General features: G+C 35.3%; 1 protein-coding gene across 1 annotated transcript; it reads right to left on the bottom strand.

Annotated features, from left to right (window-relative positions):
- Window positions 1–8,350: 8,350 nt before the first annotated feature.
- On the bottom strand, window positions 8,351–17,972 carry sbk3 (SH3 domain binding kinase family, member 3). Its single transcript, XM_067403186.1, has 4 exons — window positions 17,654–17,972; window positions 13,428–13,572; window positions 13,119–13,321; window positions 8,351–10,964 (listed from the first exon to the last, which is right to left on the bottom strand). The coding sequence occupies exons 1-4, from the start codon at window positions 17,657–17,659 to the stop codon at window positions 10,200–10,202; spliced, it is 1,119 nt and encodes a 372-aa protein (XP_067259287.1). The 5' UTR covers window positions 17,660–17,972; the 3' UTR covers window positions 8,351–10,199.
- Window positions 17,973–23,229: the final 5,257 nt, after the last annotated feature.

Below are 23,229 nucleotides of genomic sequence, written 5' to 3'. Positions count from 1 at the left end.
GTGAAGGAAAAAAAATAAAAGTTGCAACAGCATGTGTGTGTATCTGCAAATATTTGTGTGCATGTGAACAATCTGATACATATTTTAGTATTATGGCAAAGCATACTAAAGATGGGGGTGCTTTTCATTATGCCCAACAGTGTGTAGGTGGTTAGGCAAAAATCTGGTAATATGAATGAAGTGTGTGCCATTTCATGCAAAAGTTTGATTTTGATAATGCTCTGTGTAGTTTCGGTTGCAGTGCTTCATTTTGCAGGATATATGAGGTATTTTGCAGTTTGGGTGTGTGGTTTTGTGAATTGTGTTAAGTGTTTTGATAAAACCAGACTAGTTTGAAAAATTGTGTGTTAGCAATTGGAAAAAACTAATAGTATGGCCACAACAGACAGATGTTCTGCTAAATGTGTTTAGAGTTTTGAAAATGTGACTACAGATTGGACAAAAGTGTGTTAGCAATTGAAAAAAAACCGTAACAAGGGGACACCATCCCACCCTCTATGAGGGCACTATCAACTCCACACACCCACCTCCAGAAAGAGATTTCAACCAAGGGGCCAACTGAAGTCCTGCATAGGGGACCCATTTGACCAGCAGCTGCCCTGAGCAATTCTGTTTCTTCTTCTCTTTTTCTACTGCACATTCTATAAAATAATGACTTACTTCTGTTGCCAAGAATACACACATTCAACACTCAACCAAAAATGTAGAATGGCTTGCATGCATTATACTATTACTGCAGTAAAAGGAAACTGAATTCTAAAAACAATGGATTTCACATTTTCTGCAGGTAGAACTGAAACATGACAAGTAAATGCAGTTTTCATAATTCCATCAGCTGTTAGTATTTTGACAGTCATTGCACTTTGATTGACTATTTGTTTATGGTGGATAGAAAACTAGTGCTATGTTTTGACAGAACGACTCGATTTTGAATCAGGTTTGCTGTGTTTTGATAGAGTTAGTATGTGTTGAAAAAGGTTTTTAGTATTTTGAAATGTAGAGTTACATATAACAAAAGGTTTTGGCTAGAAAATTAACTATTTGGCTAATTATGTGATGTATGTGTGTTTCTGTGTTAAGAGTTTAGAAAAAGTACTTTAGGTATTGCTAAATGCTTGTTAGCAATAAAAAAAAACTGTAATAATTATAATTTTTATTACAGTTTTTTACAGACGCTAGGACACATTTCTCAATACTTAGGTCACTTCTGCAAAACTCTTCACACAGTTCTCATAACCAACTTTCAGCTCGGCAAAGCAGTTCATTTCACATTCAAAATGCACTACAACTACCAAAACACTGTATTCAGGTCTCAAATCAACTCGTTCTTCCAGAACACTAGCAAAGGTTGACAGCCGACAAACACACTTTGTCACCCACAAAACAATGACCTGAAAAACACTAACAACATGTAGCATTATACAATGTTTTCTTGTGTAAAACAAGGACACATCTCTGTTTATAATTCACTGCAATATGTTACTGGAATGAATCAGACATGATGCAGAATTCGTCAATATTTGATGTTGTTTATTAATTTTTATAATTTTTTATAATTCCAAAATATAAGAATTTGTATACACATCATCCACTGATACAGATACAATTCAATTGTTTTTATAGCATTTAATTTTCAGATTTAAAATATATTTCATTAAAATATTACTGTAGGGATGTAGCAAATTGCTGTCTTATTCAGTTTTGTATTATGTTATTGTTTTGAACATAAGTTTAACAGTTTTGAAAACAGTATGTAAGCATGTGCAAATTGGCCTGTACGTAGAAAGAGTTTTGGCAGTTGTTGTGTCTGAGAGAGAAAATAATTCATGAAATTTGAGAGATGTAGTCATTGAATGCATTTTGTGCCAAAGCAATGATAATTGATCCTCAGTTTAGCCCACATAGACTTCTGTTGTGCTCACTGTGTGAAGAGTTTTGCAAAAGTGACCTAAGTATTGAGAAATGTGTCCTAGAGTCTGTAAAAAACTATAATAATAATAATGCTAACACTAATCATATGACTTAGCCTTTTAGTTTTCTGACTAAACTGTAGCCTTTTTTTAGTTATTTTAATTTGTTTTATTATTATGTAATTTTTGTTCCTTATCTATTTTTGTCTTGCTTTCCAGTAAAAATTGTATTGCAGAATCTTTGAAAATGTGAATAAGTTTAACAAAATAAGAAGGATCATACAAAATGCAAGTTATTTTTTGTTTAGTACTGTCCTGAAGATATTTTACATAAAAAAAATGTTTACATATGGTCCACAAAACAAAAAAATAGCTATAGACCCAGTTCAAAAGTATGTGAACCATTGGTTCTTAATACTGTGTGTGGTTTTTGTTTGTTTGTTTGTTTATTTGTTTTTTTTTTTCCAGCATCTTCTGCATATTTGAAACCTTTCCAACAGTGACTGTATGATTTTGAGATCCACCTTGAAAATGAAAAAAATCATTGAAAACTGAAAAATCTACAAGACCTGGAGGATTTTTCTGAAGAACAGAGCTCAGTTTAACTGCTCAGGACAAACAAGAGACTCATGAAGAACCATCACAAAACAAAACAAAAAACAGTCGTAGATCATCAGGTAACCACACATAGTACACATACTTCATATTTCAGAGGTTCACGTGCAACTATATATATATATATATATTAACATATTTTGTATTCAAATCGGTGATGTATTTGGAGCAACTGATAAAATTATACCTACAATATTTGTATAACTTATTTATCCAAGGTAAAAATATATAGACCTATATTTACATGTGATAGTTCTGCACACTAGTATGTATAGCACAATATTGATTGGGAAGTTTTTACATAATCCATTTTTCCCCATTGCCATTTTCACAGTCTTTTAAGTGATCCAGATTAAAGTAATTTCCTAATGTAGTGTATTGTAGTGCTTATGTTGTAAGGTTGATCTTCCAGTTTCAGATTGAGCCAGATTCATGTCATAGGGTTAATCTTAATAGACAACATTTAGACCATATTAGACATTCTGATTTAGGGCTGGCATGCAAATGAAAGGAAAGTTGGCAGTGCTGAAAATAAACACTGCAAATACTGTCCCTGAACCTCTATAGGGATGACAATCAGTTTTGAATGGGGGAAACCCACAGTGCCACTGGAATGGTCCAGTATTGACCTTTAGCTTAACTGGTGCCTTCTTTAGGCCCAGCCAGACAATCGTCATGCTGTTGACACACCATGGCTGTATGATTTCCCAATATCCATACCGTGCTGTGGCAACGGTCTAACTAGGTCGACAAACTGAGCACCAGAGGAGCTGATGACATATGACAGATGGAGGCATAGTGGGAGAGAGCCAAAGCTGAGATAGTCCAAGCCCGTGTACACAGCAACCCAACAACCTGATTGTGGGATTCCATGTGCTTCATCATGCCATGTGGGGTGGAGCGAGAGAGACATGGTCCTCGAGTCGATCAAAAGTAAGTTAAGAGTGCCAGATCGTAAACACTGTATAATATCTTGACCTGTTTATTGGAGGAATGTTTCTCCCCACCCCTCCCAAATGCACTGAAGAGAAACCGCCTCACTTTCAGGTGTTCTTAAACCTAAATGACCATATTTGTTCTGTTGGATAGTATAATTGGCTCTGTCCGACAGCATTTCTTACACTGAGATCTATGCATGACAGCTTATAATAGAAAGTTTGTAGTAGCAAGTGAGAGGTAATCTGAGATGTTCAGGAATCCCAAAGCTGTGATATTGCAGTAGTTGCAAGTAGTGCTTGTACTGGAAGTGCCGGTAGTCCCTTGGGGTGTGTAACCGCCCACTTCAAGCACTGGTTGCTAGTATAAAACAAGTCTTTACAAAGCCAGGCATAGAATGACCCTACAATGACACCTGTAAATTGCCATTTCAGGTAAATCATGAGCTATGTTCATTATAGCATATAGTGACATATTACATACTGACTTACTACTACTACTCTTGGACTGCCAGTTAGGATACTTTAACACAAAATTGCATTAAAAATGCAAAGTAACTGTCCACCCCATACAACTCTAAGATGATAACTGGTCTTGAAGCCACTTGCTGAATTAAAGATGCAAGAAATTTTGTCATGTGACAACCATGTAGTGTAGTACAACTAAACGGTTTGAAATATTTAGTTTTGCGTAATACATTTTTAAGTAATAGGCTTTCTGTGTTTTTACAACAGAATATGCACAAAGCAGTATGCTGATATTCCATCCAAAAGATGTATTGTGTTGCTGTGTCGGCTGTCCCATAAACTAAAGACTATTAGTTTTTTTTTTAAATGCTACATGTTTTTAAATAAAATATACAAATTTTGAATATTAATATTTAAGATATAAAACGTGTATATAAAATATGTCTACTCAGAGTTTCAATACATTTTTATAAAGTTATTTCCAGTCCTATGCATGTCAGTAGGTGTGATTTTTTTTTTTTTTGCATTTTCAGGGAGTCATTGAATCATTTACTCAACCAATTTATTCCAAATCACCAATTCACTCAGGAAGGAAGTGCCACTACAGTGTTGGTCATAGGTGCTGAACAGATCATTCTGCTTTGGCTTGGCTTAGTTAGGGCCTGGACACCGATGATGTGGGTGTAACGGTCTGGTGTTGTAGAGATGAGGCTTCAACGGGCTTCCACAAGCAAAACGGGTTTTATTGGTAAACCGAGGAGACAACATCCAAAACAGGTTAACATACACAATAACAGACAAGGAGTGAAGGGAGTGAGTCCATATATAAAGGGAGTGCTGTGACGAGGGAGTCCAGGTGATGATGATCAGTGATGATGGGGAGATGACGAGGGAAGTGAGTGCAGGTGTGGAGAACAGGAGGATTGTGGGAAATGGAGTCTGGGAGACACGAGATATGTAACAGTGGGGACCCTATTGGAATTTTATCCTTCTTCTTCTCTGAAATGAATTGCATTTTTGAGGGCCTACACATGCTCGAAAACTCATGAAACTTTGCACATGCATCAGAAGTGGTGAAAATTTACATCTGATATGGGTTTCAGAATTGAGTGTGGCAAAATGGCTCGATAGCACCACCCATAAATTTTCAATGAAGTGCACCTTGCGATCTGCTCCAAAATTCACATGGTTAATTTGATAATAGTCCTGGCCTGAAGACATCTACATGGCAATATTCAGTTACAGTTAAAGCACCACCTGTTGGCAGCATGAAGTGTGGCACTTTGAAATGACTTTGCCACATTTCTCCTGGTTTTACTCGCTTACATGCATTTCGCCATTCAAGGCCAGCGGGTGGCAGTGAGCTTGGGTGCGAGGGCCAAGTCATCACTGCTTGCAGCTTTAATTTGGATCTGTTTTCATTGCATGAGCAAAAATGGACAAAGAAAAATTGTGTCAAGTTGTTTAATATGAACCTTTTGTTTACTGAACTGTTGGTTGTACTCTATAAAAGATATGTAAAACTTGCAAACTCTTGCTCTTGTGCTTGTATGTATAAATACTCCAGCTCTAATCCTGGTCCCTGGACGTTTCCAGTCTGAATCTGCTGATGTTGCTAAAAGGAATTTTGCTGCTGTAAATGCAAGCGATCAGGTTCATATTTTGACTGCTATTGATCAAGATTAGCCAATCTGTATATTGATACGTTTAAGCGATGTAATCATTATCCCTGTATTCTGCTGAGGTTTGTAGCGGGTTCTGCTGAACACATTGCTGTCCTTGGCTCTGCTCTTGCAGTCCAGCTCTTCTCCTGTCAATTTCATGATCCATTGCACTCTATCTGTCTCCCACCACTCATCAGTTGTTGTGTCCTTCCATCCAGCTGTCCCCTGCAGTGTCTATCCCGGTCCGCTGGAATTTACTGGCCATCAAATCTCTGTTTATGACATTGTGCATTTGTCTTATGTCTGAGATTCAGTTTTATTAGCTGCAAAATGAATGAGACTAATAATAAAAATATTGATACTTATTATGTGTGCACATGCAGATATCAAACTGAGATTTACAGTATGTGTTGTTTGGCAGGGCTCCTGTTTGTATGAATTGAGCCCATGTATATATATATATATAAATAAAAAAAACTATCTATTGCCAACAGTTTCTATTGCTTGTGTCATCAGAAATCGCCAACTCTTGTTGAAAGCAAATGATGTCTGTTCACTTTGTCACTACAAAATTGGCCCTTTAGATGTCTTAAAAGGCAAAATAAATAAAAAAATAGCACAAAAATTGTTTCAATGTTCATATTTAATTAGCTAAAACATATTTTCCACACATAATACCACTATATACCCTAAGGCTCAGTCTGTTTTGTTGGCTATATCACAATTGAAGCTCCTCTACAGCTCAAAACACTGACATACAATGCATTGTACTTGATTTTGTGCATCTCTGAATTTTGTTGCTTTATTTCCTGGAAGACGTGAAGCGACACTGATAGGCTATCAATGAAACACAGAATACAAAATGCTTTTGACCTCGTCGTCTACCATAAGAGTACCTCAATGCCATCGACTGGGGGAGAAAGAGAGAGGGCAGAGGTGACTCATTGGACTGCATTAATACATCGAGATCAGCCTGTTGACTTTGGCCTATGTGTGAAATCATGACCTGTACCCAACAGGAGAAGGACAGATCATAGAGTTTAGTCAAAGAAATGAAGCGGTGGCATGAGGGAAAGCCAAGATGGCAAAGAACATGTACAGGGAGAGAAATACAGGGTGCAAAGAGGGGACACAGAAAGGTGCTGATGTGTTCGACAGTCTAAATAGATGGACCTGAGGCTATTTATAAAACCATCTGCAGAAGGGCTCACATAGGCCTCATAGTGAAGGCCAGAGCTGATAGCAGACCTTTAGGATTCATTGAGGGTGTCAGAGGAACAATGAATGTAGATTGTTTGAGGTAATCAGTTGCCTCAAAATTTAAAAGTTAAGTGATGTTTAAGTTAGTGGAACTGGCAGAGTTTTATTTTGTACTCGTAAATTTGAATTATTCTCAACTTGAAATGTTTGGGTACACTAATTCATACATTTAACTTAAAATTTTCATGTAACCTCAATGTGAAAATTTGTATTAGTGTTAACTTAGCTAGCTATAACAAGCTAAGAAAATGCTAACTTGCTAATATGTAACAACACCATGCTTTATACTTGCTGAATGAGTGCAGAAATATATAACATTTAACATAAACCAAGGCTCATGCACCAATTGTCACCGTGATATCTGTCAAAAAAACCCCACATTAACAGAAACTCTTCTAAATTAGCATAAAAAACATTAATCACTACTTAATCTCCCACTTAACATTAATCTGAAAACTGAAAACACTACATAACACTTCATTTTAACATTTACTCTCCCTTTCGAGTGTCATGGGGAAAACATCCCAGCCCAGTTTCTGTTAAACTTAAGTTCTTCTAAATTAAAACAAATAAGTTCATTAAACTCAAAACAATGAAACAATTCGGTTTACTTTAAATATATATCAGTTCTGTGAACTTGAAAGAAAAAGAAAGTGCTAAATAATCATATAAGTAAATCTGACTGAACTAATTTGTTTAATTTAGGTTCGTATACTCAAACCAATTAATTATTTTTCTAACTAGATTGCATAATCAGATTGCAAAAATTAAATACTTGTAATTAGATTATATTTTTTATGTTTAATTAATTATTAGCTCTCATCAACTTCCTGCAGTTCCTTCACAAACCCCAATTTGGGAAACCCTGACGTAATGCTTAATGCAATTCATTTTTATTAATAGCTAAAATGGAATACATTATCTTTCTCTTAGTATTTTCACATATCAGTATGATACAAGATGTCCTATTCACATCAATGTGCTAAATGAGTTAGGTCAAAAGTAATTCAAAAAAACTGATTGATTACATTACCTAAAATGTGTAATGTAATAGATTACATTACTCACTACAATTTTTGTTTGTATTCATTAATGGACTACAATTTGTAGGTAATTTACCCAGCACTGGTTGCAGATAGGACAAGGCGGTTTTGATGGTGCAACAGTGTGGACAGCTGGAAAGTTGGAGTCGCCTGCACATATCTGAACTGATCCACTGAATCCCAGAACAACACTAACCTGACACCCGCATTGTACCTGTGTTTGTTTAACATTTCACACCACTCGTCCTATTTAGAGTGGTGCAGAGCTGTATTTCAACCAGCCTGCCAATATATCTGTTCTCTTCAGACCATCTGAAGTGTGATAATGCATCAGGTCAGTAGAATTCATCGACAAAAATGCTGATATACGCATATGGGGATGTCAACTTATAAGTGCAATTTGAGAAGTGCATATTGTATAACAGACTGAAGAGAGTAAAATGAGTCACCAAAACAAACAAGTTTATTCAAACATGAACAAACAAGGTATGGCTATCAAAACAACTGGTATGAGGTAGAGAGACAGTGTTTATGTATTCCACCCACATCTGATGAGCAGCTCCTCATCTACAGTACCTATTTAACTCTCTACACGTTGAGAGATTACTTGAGAGATACGTTGCACCTGAGAAGAACTGAATTAGGCATTGCAGTATTGCTGATTTCAGTATTATTGTCAACACAAAAGGAGAAACATTGAATTATTGTAGTATTTGTAGTCATACTTGTATGAAAACTTAACCAATGACGTGTTTGGATAGTAATAATAAGTTGTCCAAAAAGACAACTTTTTTTTTTTTTTTTGGTAAATCCTACCATAGTTAAGTATTATTAATATTATATCAAATAAATGCTGCTGTTCTATTGAACTTTCTATTCATCAAAGAACCCAGAAAAATGGATAATGGTTTCCACAAAAATATTACACAGCACAACTGTTTTCAACATTAGTAATATTAAATGTTTCTTTAGCACCGAATCATCATATTAGAATGATTTCTGAAGGATCATGTGACACCAAAGACTGAAGTAGTGATGCTGAAAATATAGCTTTACCATCACAGGAATAAATTACATTTTAAGGTGAGACACACCAGGTGAATAGGGTAAAAAAAAATTAACTAAATAGATATAACCATACTACCCCAGCTGATTGATTACATTAAAAATTGTAAACATTTTTTGTATTACAAGTTTTCCAAAATGTTATGTTTAAATATGCAAATGAGGCATTATCTAATTAAATATGTGCTAATTTGCATATATTTCTAGAACAAAAATCTGAATAATGGATGACGTCAGGTTTAAAATTCTCATTTAATTTTTTGGACATATTAAATTCAAAGGTTTTTACAGAGGGAATTTTGGACTCCATCAATCAGAAAATACTGTCAACAGCCAGAAAAAAAAATATTTTCACCATTTTTTTTTTTTTTGGAATAAAATGTTGTATAAAGTCAGGCAAATAATCAGGCAAATTATATATCAACAAATCCCTCTGTAAAAACCTTCAGAATATAGAAAGGAATAAAACTGTAAAGTTTGGTGTATATAAGTTCTGCTGAAGATGAGATTTGTGAAAAAAAACTCATTTTGAGAAAACGGCCTTTAAAGATATTTACTGTAACTGAAATCTTTAGATGCAAATAGATAAAAGACTATAAAATATACACTTAAAAGTGTATTTTGGATGTTTTCTTTCCACCATTCTGAAAAAAACACTTTATGAAAAGCCAAAAAGTGCAAAATCTCAAAATTGGTGTTTTGCCTGTAGTGTCTCCCCTTAAAATATATTCAAATAGAAAACACTTAATTTAAATTGTAATAATATTCCACAATATTGCTGATTTTGATCAAATACATGCAGCCTTAATTGGTTAACATAGGAGACTTTACCTTACACAATCAGTCCCAAACTTTGAATTGAAGTAGCCTAAATTTTTTACCTACAATTAAAAAAAAATCTTTACAGTATATTTAAAATAAATGCTTAAAAAGATAAAGTTTGGTTGGATAATTTGTTCTCAAATGTAATGGCATTAATACTTTAATAATTAAAATTATGAATAATAATTTTAGATGAATAATTCTTATTATAAGCATCCAAACACTATAGGGGCCACTGTACACGTGTGTGTTAAAAAGTTCACGCATCTGATTGTACATATAGTCTACTTATACATCAGTTATTTTTATAATAACTAGTCTATTTGTAAAAAACTAATATTCCAAAATATAAACACTATATAAAAACTCTTGAATATAAAGTACATCTGTTAATAATATTGCTTTCATACATTAACTTTATCTCTCCCTCCTTCCCAATATCTCTTTGCCCTCTTCCACCCCTCCTCTCTCGTGGATCTTCTTGGCCTCCATGTGCGCTTCCTGCTCTCTCCTCATCTCCTCTTTCTCTGTCTTCAGCAACCAAGGTCCTCCAAGGTAGGACAGGATCTCTTCAGGCCCGGGACGAAGCAAGGGCAGCGGGTTCAGCAGCTTTCTTAGAAGAGTGAGGACGAATGAACTTAAAGATTCAAACTGAGGGGCAACTTCTAATTCAGCCTCATTCTCCTCTCTCACAGTGTTTTGCTTTTCACAATGATCTCCCTCCCTCAGTCCGTTCTGTCCTCTGACCCTCTCCTCTCTCTCTTTGATTTGGTTGAACCAGTCTCTGTACTTGCAGTAGGAAGGGTCATCAGAAGTGGTCTCCTCCCAGGGGAAGCAGCTCGTCAGCAGGCAGTATATGAGGATCCCTAAAGCCCAAGTATCCAAACTGGGCTCCGCGGACATCCAGATGTCCTCTGCTTCCTCCTCTGCCTCGCTGACTCTCTTAGCGCACTCCATCTCGGGCACACAGAAAGGGGAGTTGTACCACACAGCACGGACTTTTGTCCCCTGTGCCCGCGTCAGGCCAAAGTCACCCAGTTTGACCCAGCGACAAACACGGTCACATAAGAAGATGTTCTCTGGCTTGATGTCACGGTGCACAAAGCCAAGAGAATGCAGGTGAGACACAGCACCACTCAGCTGAGACATCACACGCTGAGCACACTCCTCACTCACACCCTCCTGCAGAAAAACAGAGAAAAAAGTTTTTTTTTTTTTAAAGGATTTTATAATAATAATAATAATAATTAACAATTATTTATGACGAAAATTAGCAATTTCTGGCATGTTATTTTCCTTTTTTCATTAATACTGTTATTGCTTTTTTTATATGTTCATTTATTATTATTATTGTTGTTGCTGATGTTTTGTTATATTTATTTATTTATTTCCATTTTTGGCACCTTATTTTGCTTTTTACAATAATAATATTCTTGATATTTTTATCCATCCATTACAGCAACTTTGTTGTCCTTTATTTGTATATATTTATTTATTTATGGCACATTATTTTGCTTTTTAAAATAATAATATTATTATTGATAATTGTGTTTATTCATTTAACCATTAAGGTCACCTTGTCCTTTTTCAATAATATTGCTATATGCTTATTTATTTATTTATGGCACATTATTTTCCTTTTTAAAATAATAATATTATTATTGATAATTGTGTTTATTCATTTAACCATTAAGGTCACCTTGTCCTTTTTCAATAATATTGCTATATGCTTATTTATTTATTTATGGCACATTATTTTCCTTTTTAAAATAATAATATTATCATCGATAATTGTGTTTATTTATTTAACCATTAAGATGATATTGTTGTCCTTTTTTTAAAATATTATTGCTATTTGTATATGCTAGCTTATTTGTTTATTTATTAGTTGTTTGTTTATTTATGGCACTTTACTTTTTAAAATAATATTATTAATGATAATTGTGTTTATTTTTTTATTTAACCATTAAGGCCACACTGTTGTCCTTTTTCAATAATATTGCCAATTGTTTGTGCTCATTATTTATTTTATTTGTTTGTTTGTTTGTGGCACATTATTTTCCTTTTTAAAATAATATTATTAATGATAATTGTGTTTATTTATTTATTTAACCATTAAGACCACGCTGTTGTCCTTTTTCAATAATATTGCTTTTTGTTTGTGCTCATTATTTATTTATTTTTATTTATTTATTTATTTTTGTTTGTTTATGGCACATTATTTTCCTTTTTAAAACAATATTATTATTGATAATTGTGTTTATTTTTTTATTTAACCATTAAGGTCACCTTGTTGTCCTTTTTTCAGTAATATATGTTTATTTATTTAACCATTAAGGCTTTAACGCTTTTGTCCCTTTTCAATAATATTGCTATTTATATATGCTCATTATTTATTTTATTTGTTTGTTTGTTTGTTTATGGCACCTTATTTTCCTTTTTAAATAATATTATTGATAATTGTATTTATTTATTTAACCATAAAGGGCACCTTGTTGTCCTTTTTCAGTTGTATTACTGTTTTGTATGCTTGCTTATTTATTTGTTTATTTATTAATTCATTCATTTGTTTGTTTGTTTATGGCACATTATTTTCCTTTTTTAAAATAATATTATTAATGATAATTGTGTTAATTTAATTAATTAACCATTGATGTCACCTTGTTGTCCTTTTTATTTCTATATGCTTATTTACGTATTTATTTAACCATTAAGGCCTGTTGTCCTTTTTCAATAATATTGCTATATATATATATATATATATATATATATATATATATATATATATATATATATATATATATATATATATATATGCTCATTTATTTATTTATTTAAGCCTTATTTTAATTTATTTATCATTTAATATTTTCTTTTCAATTCATTTGCTGTGAGTATTGATGCTTTGGCAATAATGTTTGTACAACAGTCATTCCTATGAGTTATGAGATGATGGAAAGTCTGTGTTCTAATCTGCTCCCTTAGCGGTACACTAAGTACTCTCATTAAATTGCATTAGTGTATCATGGCTGATGATAGGAGCAGTTGTTTTGGCAGGAGAGTGAGAGCACGGGAGCATATCAGGGAACATGTGCGTGCCTGAAAAATCAAAGACACGTTGTTCCTTGGAAAGACATCACTGCAAAAAAAGTTCTACTCATCATGGTGAATCATGATTATTTTGCTGGCCCTATCAGAACTGTCGTCAGAGGACCAGGACATTTGTAATGAAGAGGAGCCACTTTAAAGTTGTCTAACGGTCATCTAAATCGCTTCTGAACAACCTGAGGGTTTGTAAAGGATGACAGAATTTTTAATTCTGCTGCATTTACTGACCTCTGACACAATGACATCATACAGGTCGCCATAGAGACCAGCCTCCTGGGCGAAGACATAGTGAGAAGGCGTGGAGTAGAAGATGCCTATAGCCCGCGTCAGAGACGGGTGTGTGCAATAGGAGACAGACAGATTGTATTCACGCAGGAAAGCTTGGAGAGAGGTAGAGCGACGGGGGAAGAACTTCAGAGCCATTGGGGTTCCTGGAAGTTCAAAGATTGCTAAAGTGAGAAGTGCTTCATCTTCACCAAATACACCTTGTCGTTTTGTTACAACCTGAACAAAACAGATAACCACAAAACAACTGACCTCTCTTCTGATGCACTGCCAGCATCACCTTGCCATACGACCCCTCTCCCAGCTTTTTGATCAGCTTGAAGTGCTCTGATGTCACCAATGATGTCATGGACTGAGCCGTGAGGTAGCACAGCTCATCCAGCTCTCTAGGTGCAGTCTGACAAGAAAACAACAGCAAAATTGACATTTTAAAGTCACTATGAAATAAAAATTTACAATTCTTTTTGTAATGAAAGGTTGCATTATTTAATTTTTAAACACATGAGAATAGTAAAACCACAACAATCCAACCATCCAATCAATCTTTCTTCTTGTTCGAGAAGCCGATTTACTCTGATATACGTCTCAATAGGGAAGAAAAGATAAATGCAACTTCCATTTCATTCTTTAATCATACAATGATGATTTTCAATTAGTATGCTGTGTGAAGCCTCCACTTTTGTTTTATCTGATGTCAACTTGATCTTTGTAAAAATTAAAGTTCTGGCCGATACCGATAAGCTGATGATTATTTTCATGTTATGGCCGATAACCGATAAATGCCTGAATATTAAAATCTGATACCGTTTTGTCTAAATAATTTAGAAATAAAATTAAAATAATTCATTTTAAATGCTACAACTGAATTTAAGCCACAACTTTATAATATACAGAATGAAAACAGATATTCGTTTTAACATTTTATAAATATTACATTTATCAGTGTTATTAAATTTTAGTGTTTTAATACTTATTTTGATAAGAATTAAAAGGTACAATTTGTGATATTTTTTTCCGCTAGAGGTCGCTAGAAGCCTATTCAAAACAAAGGCGTAGTTTGATGACGTAAAGTTTTAGAGTGGAAACTTGGGACATGTGGTCTCCATCTCAACGGACGGTGCAAAAGAATAGGGATTGGAGTCTGGAAGAACTCATGTTCGTGGATGCGATTATTAACGTTACTGTAGTATGAAGCAGAGCAGGACCGAGTGTTGTGGGAGCTGAACGAGGAACTGGAGCTATTGATCAACACACGCCTCACGAGCAGCGGGACTTTTATTATGACACAGTCGCCGGCGCCGCTTCCGCTTTTCCGGTCATGAGCTTACGGGAGCTGTCCTTGTCGACAGAACCAGCGGCAGATGGTAAACAGTAATTATGTTCCATAAATAATTAACACAATCCACCATAAAACGTGCAAGAAGTAAATAAGGAACTGCTTGAAGCAAGCTAGTGGTTTGCTGGACGCTAGACTCTACTTCAGCATTTGTCCACGGCACTGTCGTCATGTGGTTTCTACGTCAGTAAAGGCGGTAACAAAGGTAACTGACGTCATTGACAGGCGACTGCACTGCCCCGTGTCACTGTTTAGAATGGGAATTTTCTCATGATTTACAAGTAGTTGAAAACGTTAGAGATATTGTTAGTAATCAGCTGGACAAAATATATAACACTAGCCTAGTGGTTTTTGGATATTTTACTGCAAAAATTTTACAAATTGTACCTTTAATGTAATTATTTGTACAGAGACTATTTTTACATTTTACGCTTTCAGTCTCTCCCTAATCAACCCAGATCATACTGCTTTATAGAAATGAATATTAATGTTTTTATAAATGTTATTATTGTTTATAAAGATATACTTCAAACGAGTGTTAGATGGAAAAACTGGAAAAATGGATAAACAGTGTAAATTAATTAAATATTCAATATCAACTGATACTGATCTCTAATAGCAACAGATAACCGGTATAGTAGCTACTGATATACACTGATCAGGCATAACATGATGACCACTGACAGGTGAGGTGAATGACACTGATTATCTCTTCATCACGGCACCTGTTAGTGGGTGGGGTATATTAGGCAGCAAGTGAACATTTTTTCCTCAAAGTTGATGTGTTAGAAGCAGGAAAAATGGGCAAGTGTATGGATTTGAGCTAGTTTAACAAGGGCCAAATTGTGATGGCTAGACGACTCGGTCAGAGCATCTCCGAAACTGCAGCTCTTGTACCCCTTGTTCCCGGTCTGCAGTGGTCAGTATCTATCAAAAGTAGTCCAAGGAAGGAACAGTGGTGAACCGGCGACAGGGTCATGGGCGGCCAAGACTCATTGATGCCGTGTTGCTCAAGAAGTTAATGCTGGTTCTGATAGAAAGGTGTCAGAATACACAGTCCCTCGCAGTTTGTTGCGTATGGGGCTGCATATCCGTAGACCGGTCAGGGTGCCCATGCTGACCCCTGTCCACCGTCGAGAGCACCAACAGTGGGCATGCGAGCATCAGAACTGGACCACGGAGCAATGGAAGAAGGTGGCCCGGTCTGATAAATCATGTTTTCTTTCACATCACATGGATGGCTGGTGTGTGTCGCTAACCTAGGGATCACATGGCACCAGGAAGAAGTCACATGCACTATGAGAAGAAGGCAAGCTGGCGGAGGCAGTGTGATGCTTTGGTCAATGTTCTGCTGGGAAACCTTGGGTCCTGCCATCCATGTGGATGTTACTTTGACACGTACCACCTACCTAAGCATTGTTGCAGACCATGGCCTCTTTCAGCAGGATAATGTGCCCTGCCACAAAGCAAAAATGGTTCAGGAATGGATTGAAGAGCACAACAATGAGTTTGAGGTGTTGACTTGGCCTCCAAATTCCCTAGGTCTCAATCCAATCGAGCAGCTGGAGCCCCCACCTCACAACTTACAGGACTTAAAGGATCTGCTGCTAACATCTTGGTGCCAGATACCACAGCACACCTTCAGGGCTCTAGTGGAGTTCATGCCTCGACGGGTCAGGGCTGTTTTGGCAGCAAAAGGGGGACCAACACAAGATTAGGAAGATGGTCATAATGTTATGCCTGAATTATGCCTGATTGGTGTATATTTTGTCATAATGGGCATAAATTTAAAGAATAGAGACTACAATCGCTATTAGGAAATTGGTTGCTTGAGGCAACGATCAGGTACACAAAAATGTCTGACCACAGAATTGCGCAACTGAGATCCATATATTCCAGAGAGCCATTTAATAATGATAGTTGAATGACAGTTGAACTTCCCATCTGTCAGTACTTTCGCCAGCCTTCACTTTTATGTCAGACAGAGGCTGGTCAAACAATACCATAAGCCCATTAACACCTCGACGGCCCTGAAATAGCTAGGGCGCATGTTACAAATGCATTTTTACATAACACAATGCAAGTAGATCATATACATTACACCCTATATATTTATCAAGGACTTTTGTTAATTAAAGTTCCTAGAAGTGTGCGTCACACCGGTCCTGTGTGCGTCTGTATTAATTTTTTTTTGCTTTGTCAATCTATGCAACCTTTACTAACACCACACAGCTGAGGAGCGGGAACACGTGTGGCCAACACCATCAAAGAACACCTAATTGTGTGGGATTCTAGTGATGTGGTTGTATGAGTGCGTTGCTAGGCATTGAGAACAGAACCACCAGAACAGCCTTTATCTTACTGATAGACGTCTCTGGCAGTGGCCTTTGATAAGGTGCCAGAAGTGGACATGCATATGCTCCAGCTTGTTACATTTTCCATGCAACAGTAATGTTCAGTAAGACTAACAATGTTGATTTTAATACATACATTATATATATATATATATTAACCTACCTGAACCTATACCCCTGAACCTAACTTTAACTCATGTAGTAACCTACCTTATCCTGTACTTTCTTAGGTAAGCACACTGTAAGTACACATACTGTAAAGTGCAACCAAAGTTTTATATGAATGATACCTGGCACTGATAAACAATTATAAATATTTTTTTACTGTCACACTCAACCATTCTTTTTCATTTAATTGCAGTGACAACCCTAGTGTGCGCCATACACTATTGCACTATTTATAATACCTTATCAATTTAATTTACAGTGTCCTTTTTACACATTACATTTATAAGTACTAACAGTAAATTAAGCAGAATTACATGCAAATAAATATCTATCAATTGCAGTATACATGTAATGTTATATTGCAGTGACAACAATTTTCATTGAGTGCCACTATTGCAAAATATGTGCAGTATGTGCTGGAGCGCTTTATATTATCCACAGCTGTATAGCACAGCTTTAATGGATTTAGCAGGATAAAACCTGAAACGTTACTTAGTCATGAGTCTCTTGTAAAGCCAAACACTCATTAGTGAAATCATATATTATTTGGTTATGTATTCATTTCTAATTGTTAATTTGTTAATGTGTATTAATATCCATAAGATCAGTATTTGACTCACAGTCATTGTCCAACGTTGCAGTGTCTTTCAGGAAGTCTTGGAAACAGATTCTCTCACTGCCTCTTTCCCATCTGTACAGGAATGAGCTCTGAGTCAAACTGTCCGTTGCTCGTTATCAACATACAACTGAGATCGACAAGCAGTTAATCAGATGTCACGGTGCAAAAGTGAGTGTCAGGTGCTACTGCGTATTTTTATATCTGTGCTCTCTCTCTCTCTTAATCCTTAATGAGTCTGACGACCCTCACTCATGCTTACCACCTTCCTCTGCTCTCTTTCTCTCTCCCTTTTCCCTCCAAAATCCCTCTACTTGTTTCCATCCCAGATAGCCATGTACTACAGCAGTGAGGTATGCAGCCCCTTCCCAGCGTCTCACTCTGTCTCGCGCTCTCTCTCTTTACTCCTGTACGTCAGTAGTGTCCCAATGTGTTCCACCTGTCATTCAGTGTGTCTGCAAACACTTTATTCAGTCCCTGCTGTTCCCTGAAGTCTCTTCGTCCTACTAGCTATCACTTTCACATTTAGTAAATTCCTCCTACTGTGCAGCTCAAGTCTGCAGCTCTGCTGGATTAAGTGAGATTGAAGAAGATAACAGGAGGTTTATAGTTTTGAGATCTAATTACTCCTTAGGCTCTTGACTAAGATATTGACATTGTGAAATTGCATAATATCCATTTTAAGAAGTGTTCAATACTATACAGTCCATTGTGACAAAACTGCTTGAAAGATTAGAAATCATCCAAGTGTGGTCAATTTACTTGTATTTAAGAATATTTAATACACAGTTTTATTTAACTCAACTTTTGTTTAAAAATTACTGTATTGCTTAATTAAAATGAACCCAAAGTATGTTGGAAATGAACATTTATTAATGTTCAATGAATAATTATTAAACAATAAACATTTATTAAATTGCTTATTAATAAATTTATATTAATAAACTATCAAACTATTACATTTATATTAATAAAATATTAAAGCTTATTAATAAACATTCACCTTTTGTCTGTTATTGTTGTCTCTAATTGCATCTGGTTTTTAATTTCCCATCTATTTTGGGTTCATTTTAAGCTAGCCATATAGCAATTTTTAAATAATAGTTGGTTTAAATAAAACTACCCAGCAGGTTGGGCAAACATTTAACCCAACCGCTGGGTTAAAACAACCCAATCGCTGGGTTTGTCCATTTTCAACCCAACTTGGGTTGTTTTTAACCCAGCATTTTTTAGAGTGTACTTTAATATTTAAGATAGAACAAATTTTAATAAATCTAGGCGCAAAAACATGTAACCTGCAATTTCAAATATCTGGATGAGCTATATATATATATATATTTTTTTTATTAGAATCACAGTATTAAAAGATGTAACAAGAATTTGGTGAAAACAAGAAGCCCCTGATTTAAATGAGCTCAGGGTCAGTGGACCCTCAGGGGTCATTGAAGAAGATGTGCTACACATGTCAAATCAAGTCGCCTTTATTTATATACCAGCTGGAGTTTGTTTATTAAGCCTGCAGGGCTTATTTTTATTAAGCCTGACGGAGCAACCATCAAGTGTTACACAGTATTCTACACTCTAAAAATGCTGGGTTAAAAACAACCCAAGTTGGGTTGAAAATGGACAAACCCAGCAACTGGGTTGTTTTAACCCAGTGGTTGGGTTAAATGTTTGCCCAACGTGCTGGGTAGTTTTATTTAACTCAGCTGTTGTATAAAAATTACTGTATTGCTTGCTTAAAATGAACCCAAAATATGCTGGAAATTAACATTTATTAATATGTTTAATAAATGAGCATTTATTAATAAGATAATGAATAATAAACATTTATTAAATTGCTTATTAATAAATGTACACCTTTTGATTATTATTGTTGCCTCTAGTAATTATGTGTCTGATTTTTAATTTCTCACCTATTTTGGATTCATTTTAAGCCAGCCATATAGTCATTTTTAATCAGTAGTTGGGTTAAATAAAACTACCCAGCACGTTGGGCAAACATTTAACCCAAACACTGGGTTAAAACAACCCAATTGCTGGGTTTATCCATTTTCAACCTAACTTGGGTTGTTTTTAACCAAACATTTTTTAGAGTGTAGGTTATTACATGCAAGTTTTTTGGTCCAATAATTAAAACCTTTTTTTTTTTTTTTAGATTTTAGTAGTAGGAAATTACTAGTCATCCAATTTTTTTATATCAACTTTGTATTTGTATTTAGTTTTGTGAATTGGTATGTTTTGGCAGGTTGCAAAGAAATATAGACCTGAGCATCATCAGCATAACAATGAAAAATAACATCATGTTTCCTAATGATATCTCCTATTATGTACAGGGTCCTAGTTCTAAGCCTCGTGGTACTCCATACTGAACTTGTGTTTGATGTAATACCTCTTAATTTACTAAATTGATGATGATCAGATAAGTTCAAATTAAACCAAGGCAATGCGATTCCATGCCAATGTTATTTTCGAGCCTATATTCACAAGAATGTTGTGGTCGACAGTGTCAAATGCAGCACTAAGGTCCAGTAACACTAACAGAGAGATATGCAACCAAGTCAATTGTAACTCTGACGAGAGCAGTCTCCGTACTACGGTTTAAATCCTAACTGGAAATCGTCACAGATACCATTTCTCTAAGGAACATAGTTGAGAGGATACTGCCTTTTCTAGTATTTTTGACGGAATAGGGAGATTCAAGATCTGTCTGTAGTTAACTAATTCTCTATGATCAAGTTGAGTTTTATATACAATACCGTTCAAAAGTTTGGGTGGATGAGAAAGGTTCTTTATAGTGTAAAAAAGGTTCTTTTGGGGAATCAAAAAAGGTTCTTCTATGGCATTCTATGGCATCGCTGTGAAAACCCCCTTTTGCAACCTTTATTTTTAAGAATACATATAATGAATGCACATGTGACTGACTGTTGTAAAACATGGAAAACAATTCAGCGCCATTATATTATTAGCTTACGAGGTACATGTTATTTACACTGACTATATGCTTCCTCCAGTGAAACATAATTCGTATGGATTTTACACTCTAAAAATGCTGGGTTTTTTCAACCCAATTTTGGGTCAAAAATGGACAAACCCAACCATTGGGCTAAATTTTTAAATGCATTTTTTAACCCAACGGTTGGGTTTGTCCATATTTGACCCAAAATTGGGTTGAAACAACCCAGCATTTTTTAGAGTGTATGAGTTGCCAAATCTGTATGAATTCGTACTAATGACCTACCCCTAACCCCGCCCCTAAACCTACCCATTACTGGAGTTTAGACAAATTATATGAATTCATACGAGTGAGGTCGTACGAATTTGTATGAATTAGCCACCTCATAAAATACATATGAATAGGTCATGAGATAGCGTTGGAATTGGAGGTTGCCATCCCAATAAGAGAAAATATTTAATTTTGCTTTATGCAAAAGTTCCATAAACAAGCAATTTATCCCATTCTTACATTTCAGACAAAAACTGGCCAGGTTAATATATTTGTTCTCTACTAACACACATTGTTCCAAATAAAGGCAAACTGGAATGCATACAAAATGGAAAAGTAATGCATACAGTAAAATATGTGCTATTATACTGATTATCAGCACTTTTAAAACACTGCTGGGTAAAAGAAAACATATGACAGTCATGTGTATAAAGACATTACATTAAAATTGTCCTCTCCTTTTGTTTTATTTATTTGTTTGTTTATTGGCTGGCATTCTTCAATGGATTTAACCTGCACATTCTGCCATCTGTTTGAGTGATAACAGCTGAAAGCTCGCAGAACCTAATACAACTTTCCTCTCCATGACAAACTTGTGCTTACACTGCCAATTCACATTCTCCCTTTCTGTATCTCATTCTCAGTTTACACTGAACCTCAACTCTCTCTCTCTCTCTCTCTCTCTGCACTTCACAATTGACTATTTTATACATTTACATCTCAGAAAGATTTCCCTTGATATATACAACTTGGCTACTGTATATTACGTAAGGCAAACAATCCTTGTTATCACAACCGTGGCCGTTTCTGTTTCTCCAGCTGCTCTCTACATGCATGAAGCTGTTGCTAATACAGTCTGCTGTTGACTTCAAAGGGACTTCATCAATCCCTGTGGTCTCATCTCCATTCATAATCAGCACTACACTTCTGTCACTCCCCTGCTGTTCTGGAATGTCACATGGTATATCTGATACATCATAGAATTAGTTTAACATGATACCCAATAGCCACGATACGCAAATATGTAGCAATGAATCATTTGGGTTATTGCAATTACCCGCTTTATAGAATTATGAGTTTAACAATTTATATTAACAATGAATTAAAAAATATTTTGAATGTATTTGTTACATCTTTTACAAAAGTGTGAATGTGTTCTTTACCTGTGGTGGTTCTGAGTGTTTATATGTATGTTTACAGAGTATTTTAAGACTCTGTGTCTGTGTGCTTATATAGCCCTTAAATGGTTTCTGCAAAATAAGCTGAGTGACATGGTATAGGACTATCAACTCGCCATTTTTATCTAAAAAGAAACATGGTAGCATGCTGTGAGAAGACTAACTCAAAGTAAATTTTATATGTTAATTTCATGAAGGATACAATTTGTAAAATTGAAAATAAAAGCAATATTAATAATAATAATACAAATATATTATTGGAGTCCTAATGTGAAAAAAAAAACAGTATATGTTATTTTATGTTCTTTAAGCATTAGAAATTGCTCTATTTTTAAAGTGAAATGAATTTGAAAATACAATACAACACATCATAATTTATAAAGAAAAATGCCCTAAAATATACTTTAGAAGAGGAAGAGAGACTTGAGTTCAGCTGACACATTAAAGATGTGAAAGTAAGAATGATTCTTGCTTAGGTATGCACTTTCCCTCTGCCATTATTACATTAAGTAATGTTCTATGCAATAAAGAGCAAACTAGTCAATCAGGAGACTTGAGAGTGTTTGTATGAATATTTTATATATTCACAAGACAAAAATAGTGTAGAACAGTCATTTTCAACCCAAGAGGTGGACGGTGGAGGCTCGCTAGGGTGCCTTAGCAAACTTCTGAGGGGGGCTGCATGATGATTTAAAATTATTTCAATTAAATAATCATTTAAATAAGATGCTAAAAATAATTAAAGATGTAGAGTGAGGTTTTCTAAAATGTTTCATTAACAACAACTGTTATTTTATTAAAGGTGCTAAAGAGGATGTTTTGTTTTATACATTTTTGCAATATTACTTGAAACTGTCTTTACTAACTGATAAAAGACTATTTATTAGGTGCACTGAAAGGAATAATATTAATATACATCATCTGTGCACGAGGTAGGGCCTTAAAAACATCAGCCAATCGTTTACGCGATCATCGCGTAAACGATTGGCCCTCTGGCTTGTCAATCACTGCCATGACGTTCCTTGTGAGAGACGTGCACGGCTGAAAAGTAAGTTGCTATAGTTTTTTCTTCCCCATCGTAATGTATACCCGAAAAAATGTAAGGTGGGACTTGAGTTTGTCAGGAACTGTGCGTCAGATGGTTGTGTTTTGATATTGCTGTGATGTCATTGAGTG

Source organism: Chanodichthys erythropterus, chromosome 2 (genome assembly GCF_024489055.1).
Source record: "Chanodichthys erythropterus isolate Z2021 chromosome 2, ASM2448905v1, whole genome shotgun sequence".
NCBI lineage: Eukaryota > Metazoa > Chordata > Actinopteri > Cypriniformes > Xenocyprididae > Chanodichthys > Chanodichthys erythropterus.
Note: the sequence above shows the minus strand (reverse complement) of the source record. Positions and strands in the feature narration are given on the sequence as shown.

Bases quoted from the DNA above. Each gene is read 5' to 3' on its own strand.
- sbk3 (XM_067403186.1), bottom strand. The intron at 13,322-13,427 runs GTCAGTTGTTTT...TTGAACTTCCAG, and splicing joins GGCAGTGCATCAGAAGAGAG to GAACCCCAATGGCTCTGAAG. The intron at 10,965-13,118 runs GTCAGTAAATGC...GTTTTTCTGCAG, and splicing joins ATGATGTCATTGTGTCAGAG to GAGGGTGTGAGTGAGGAGTG.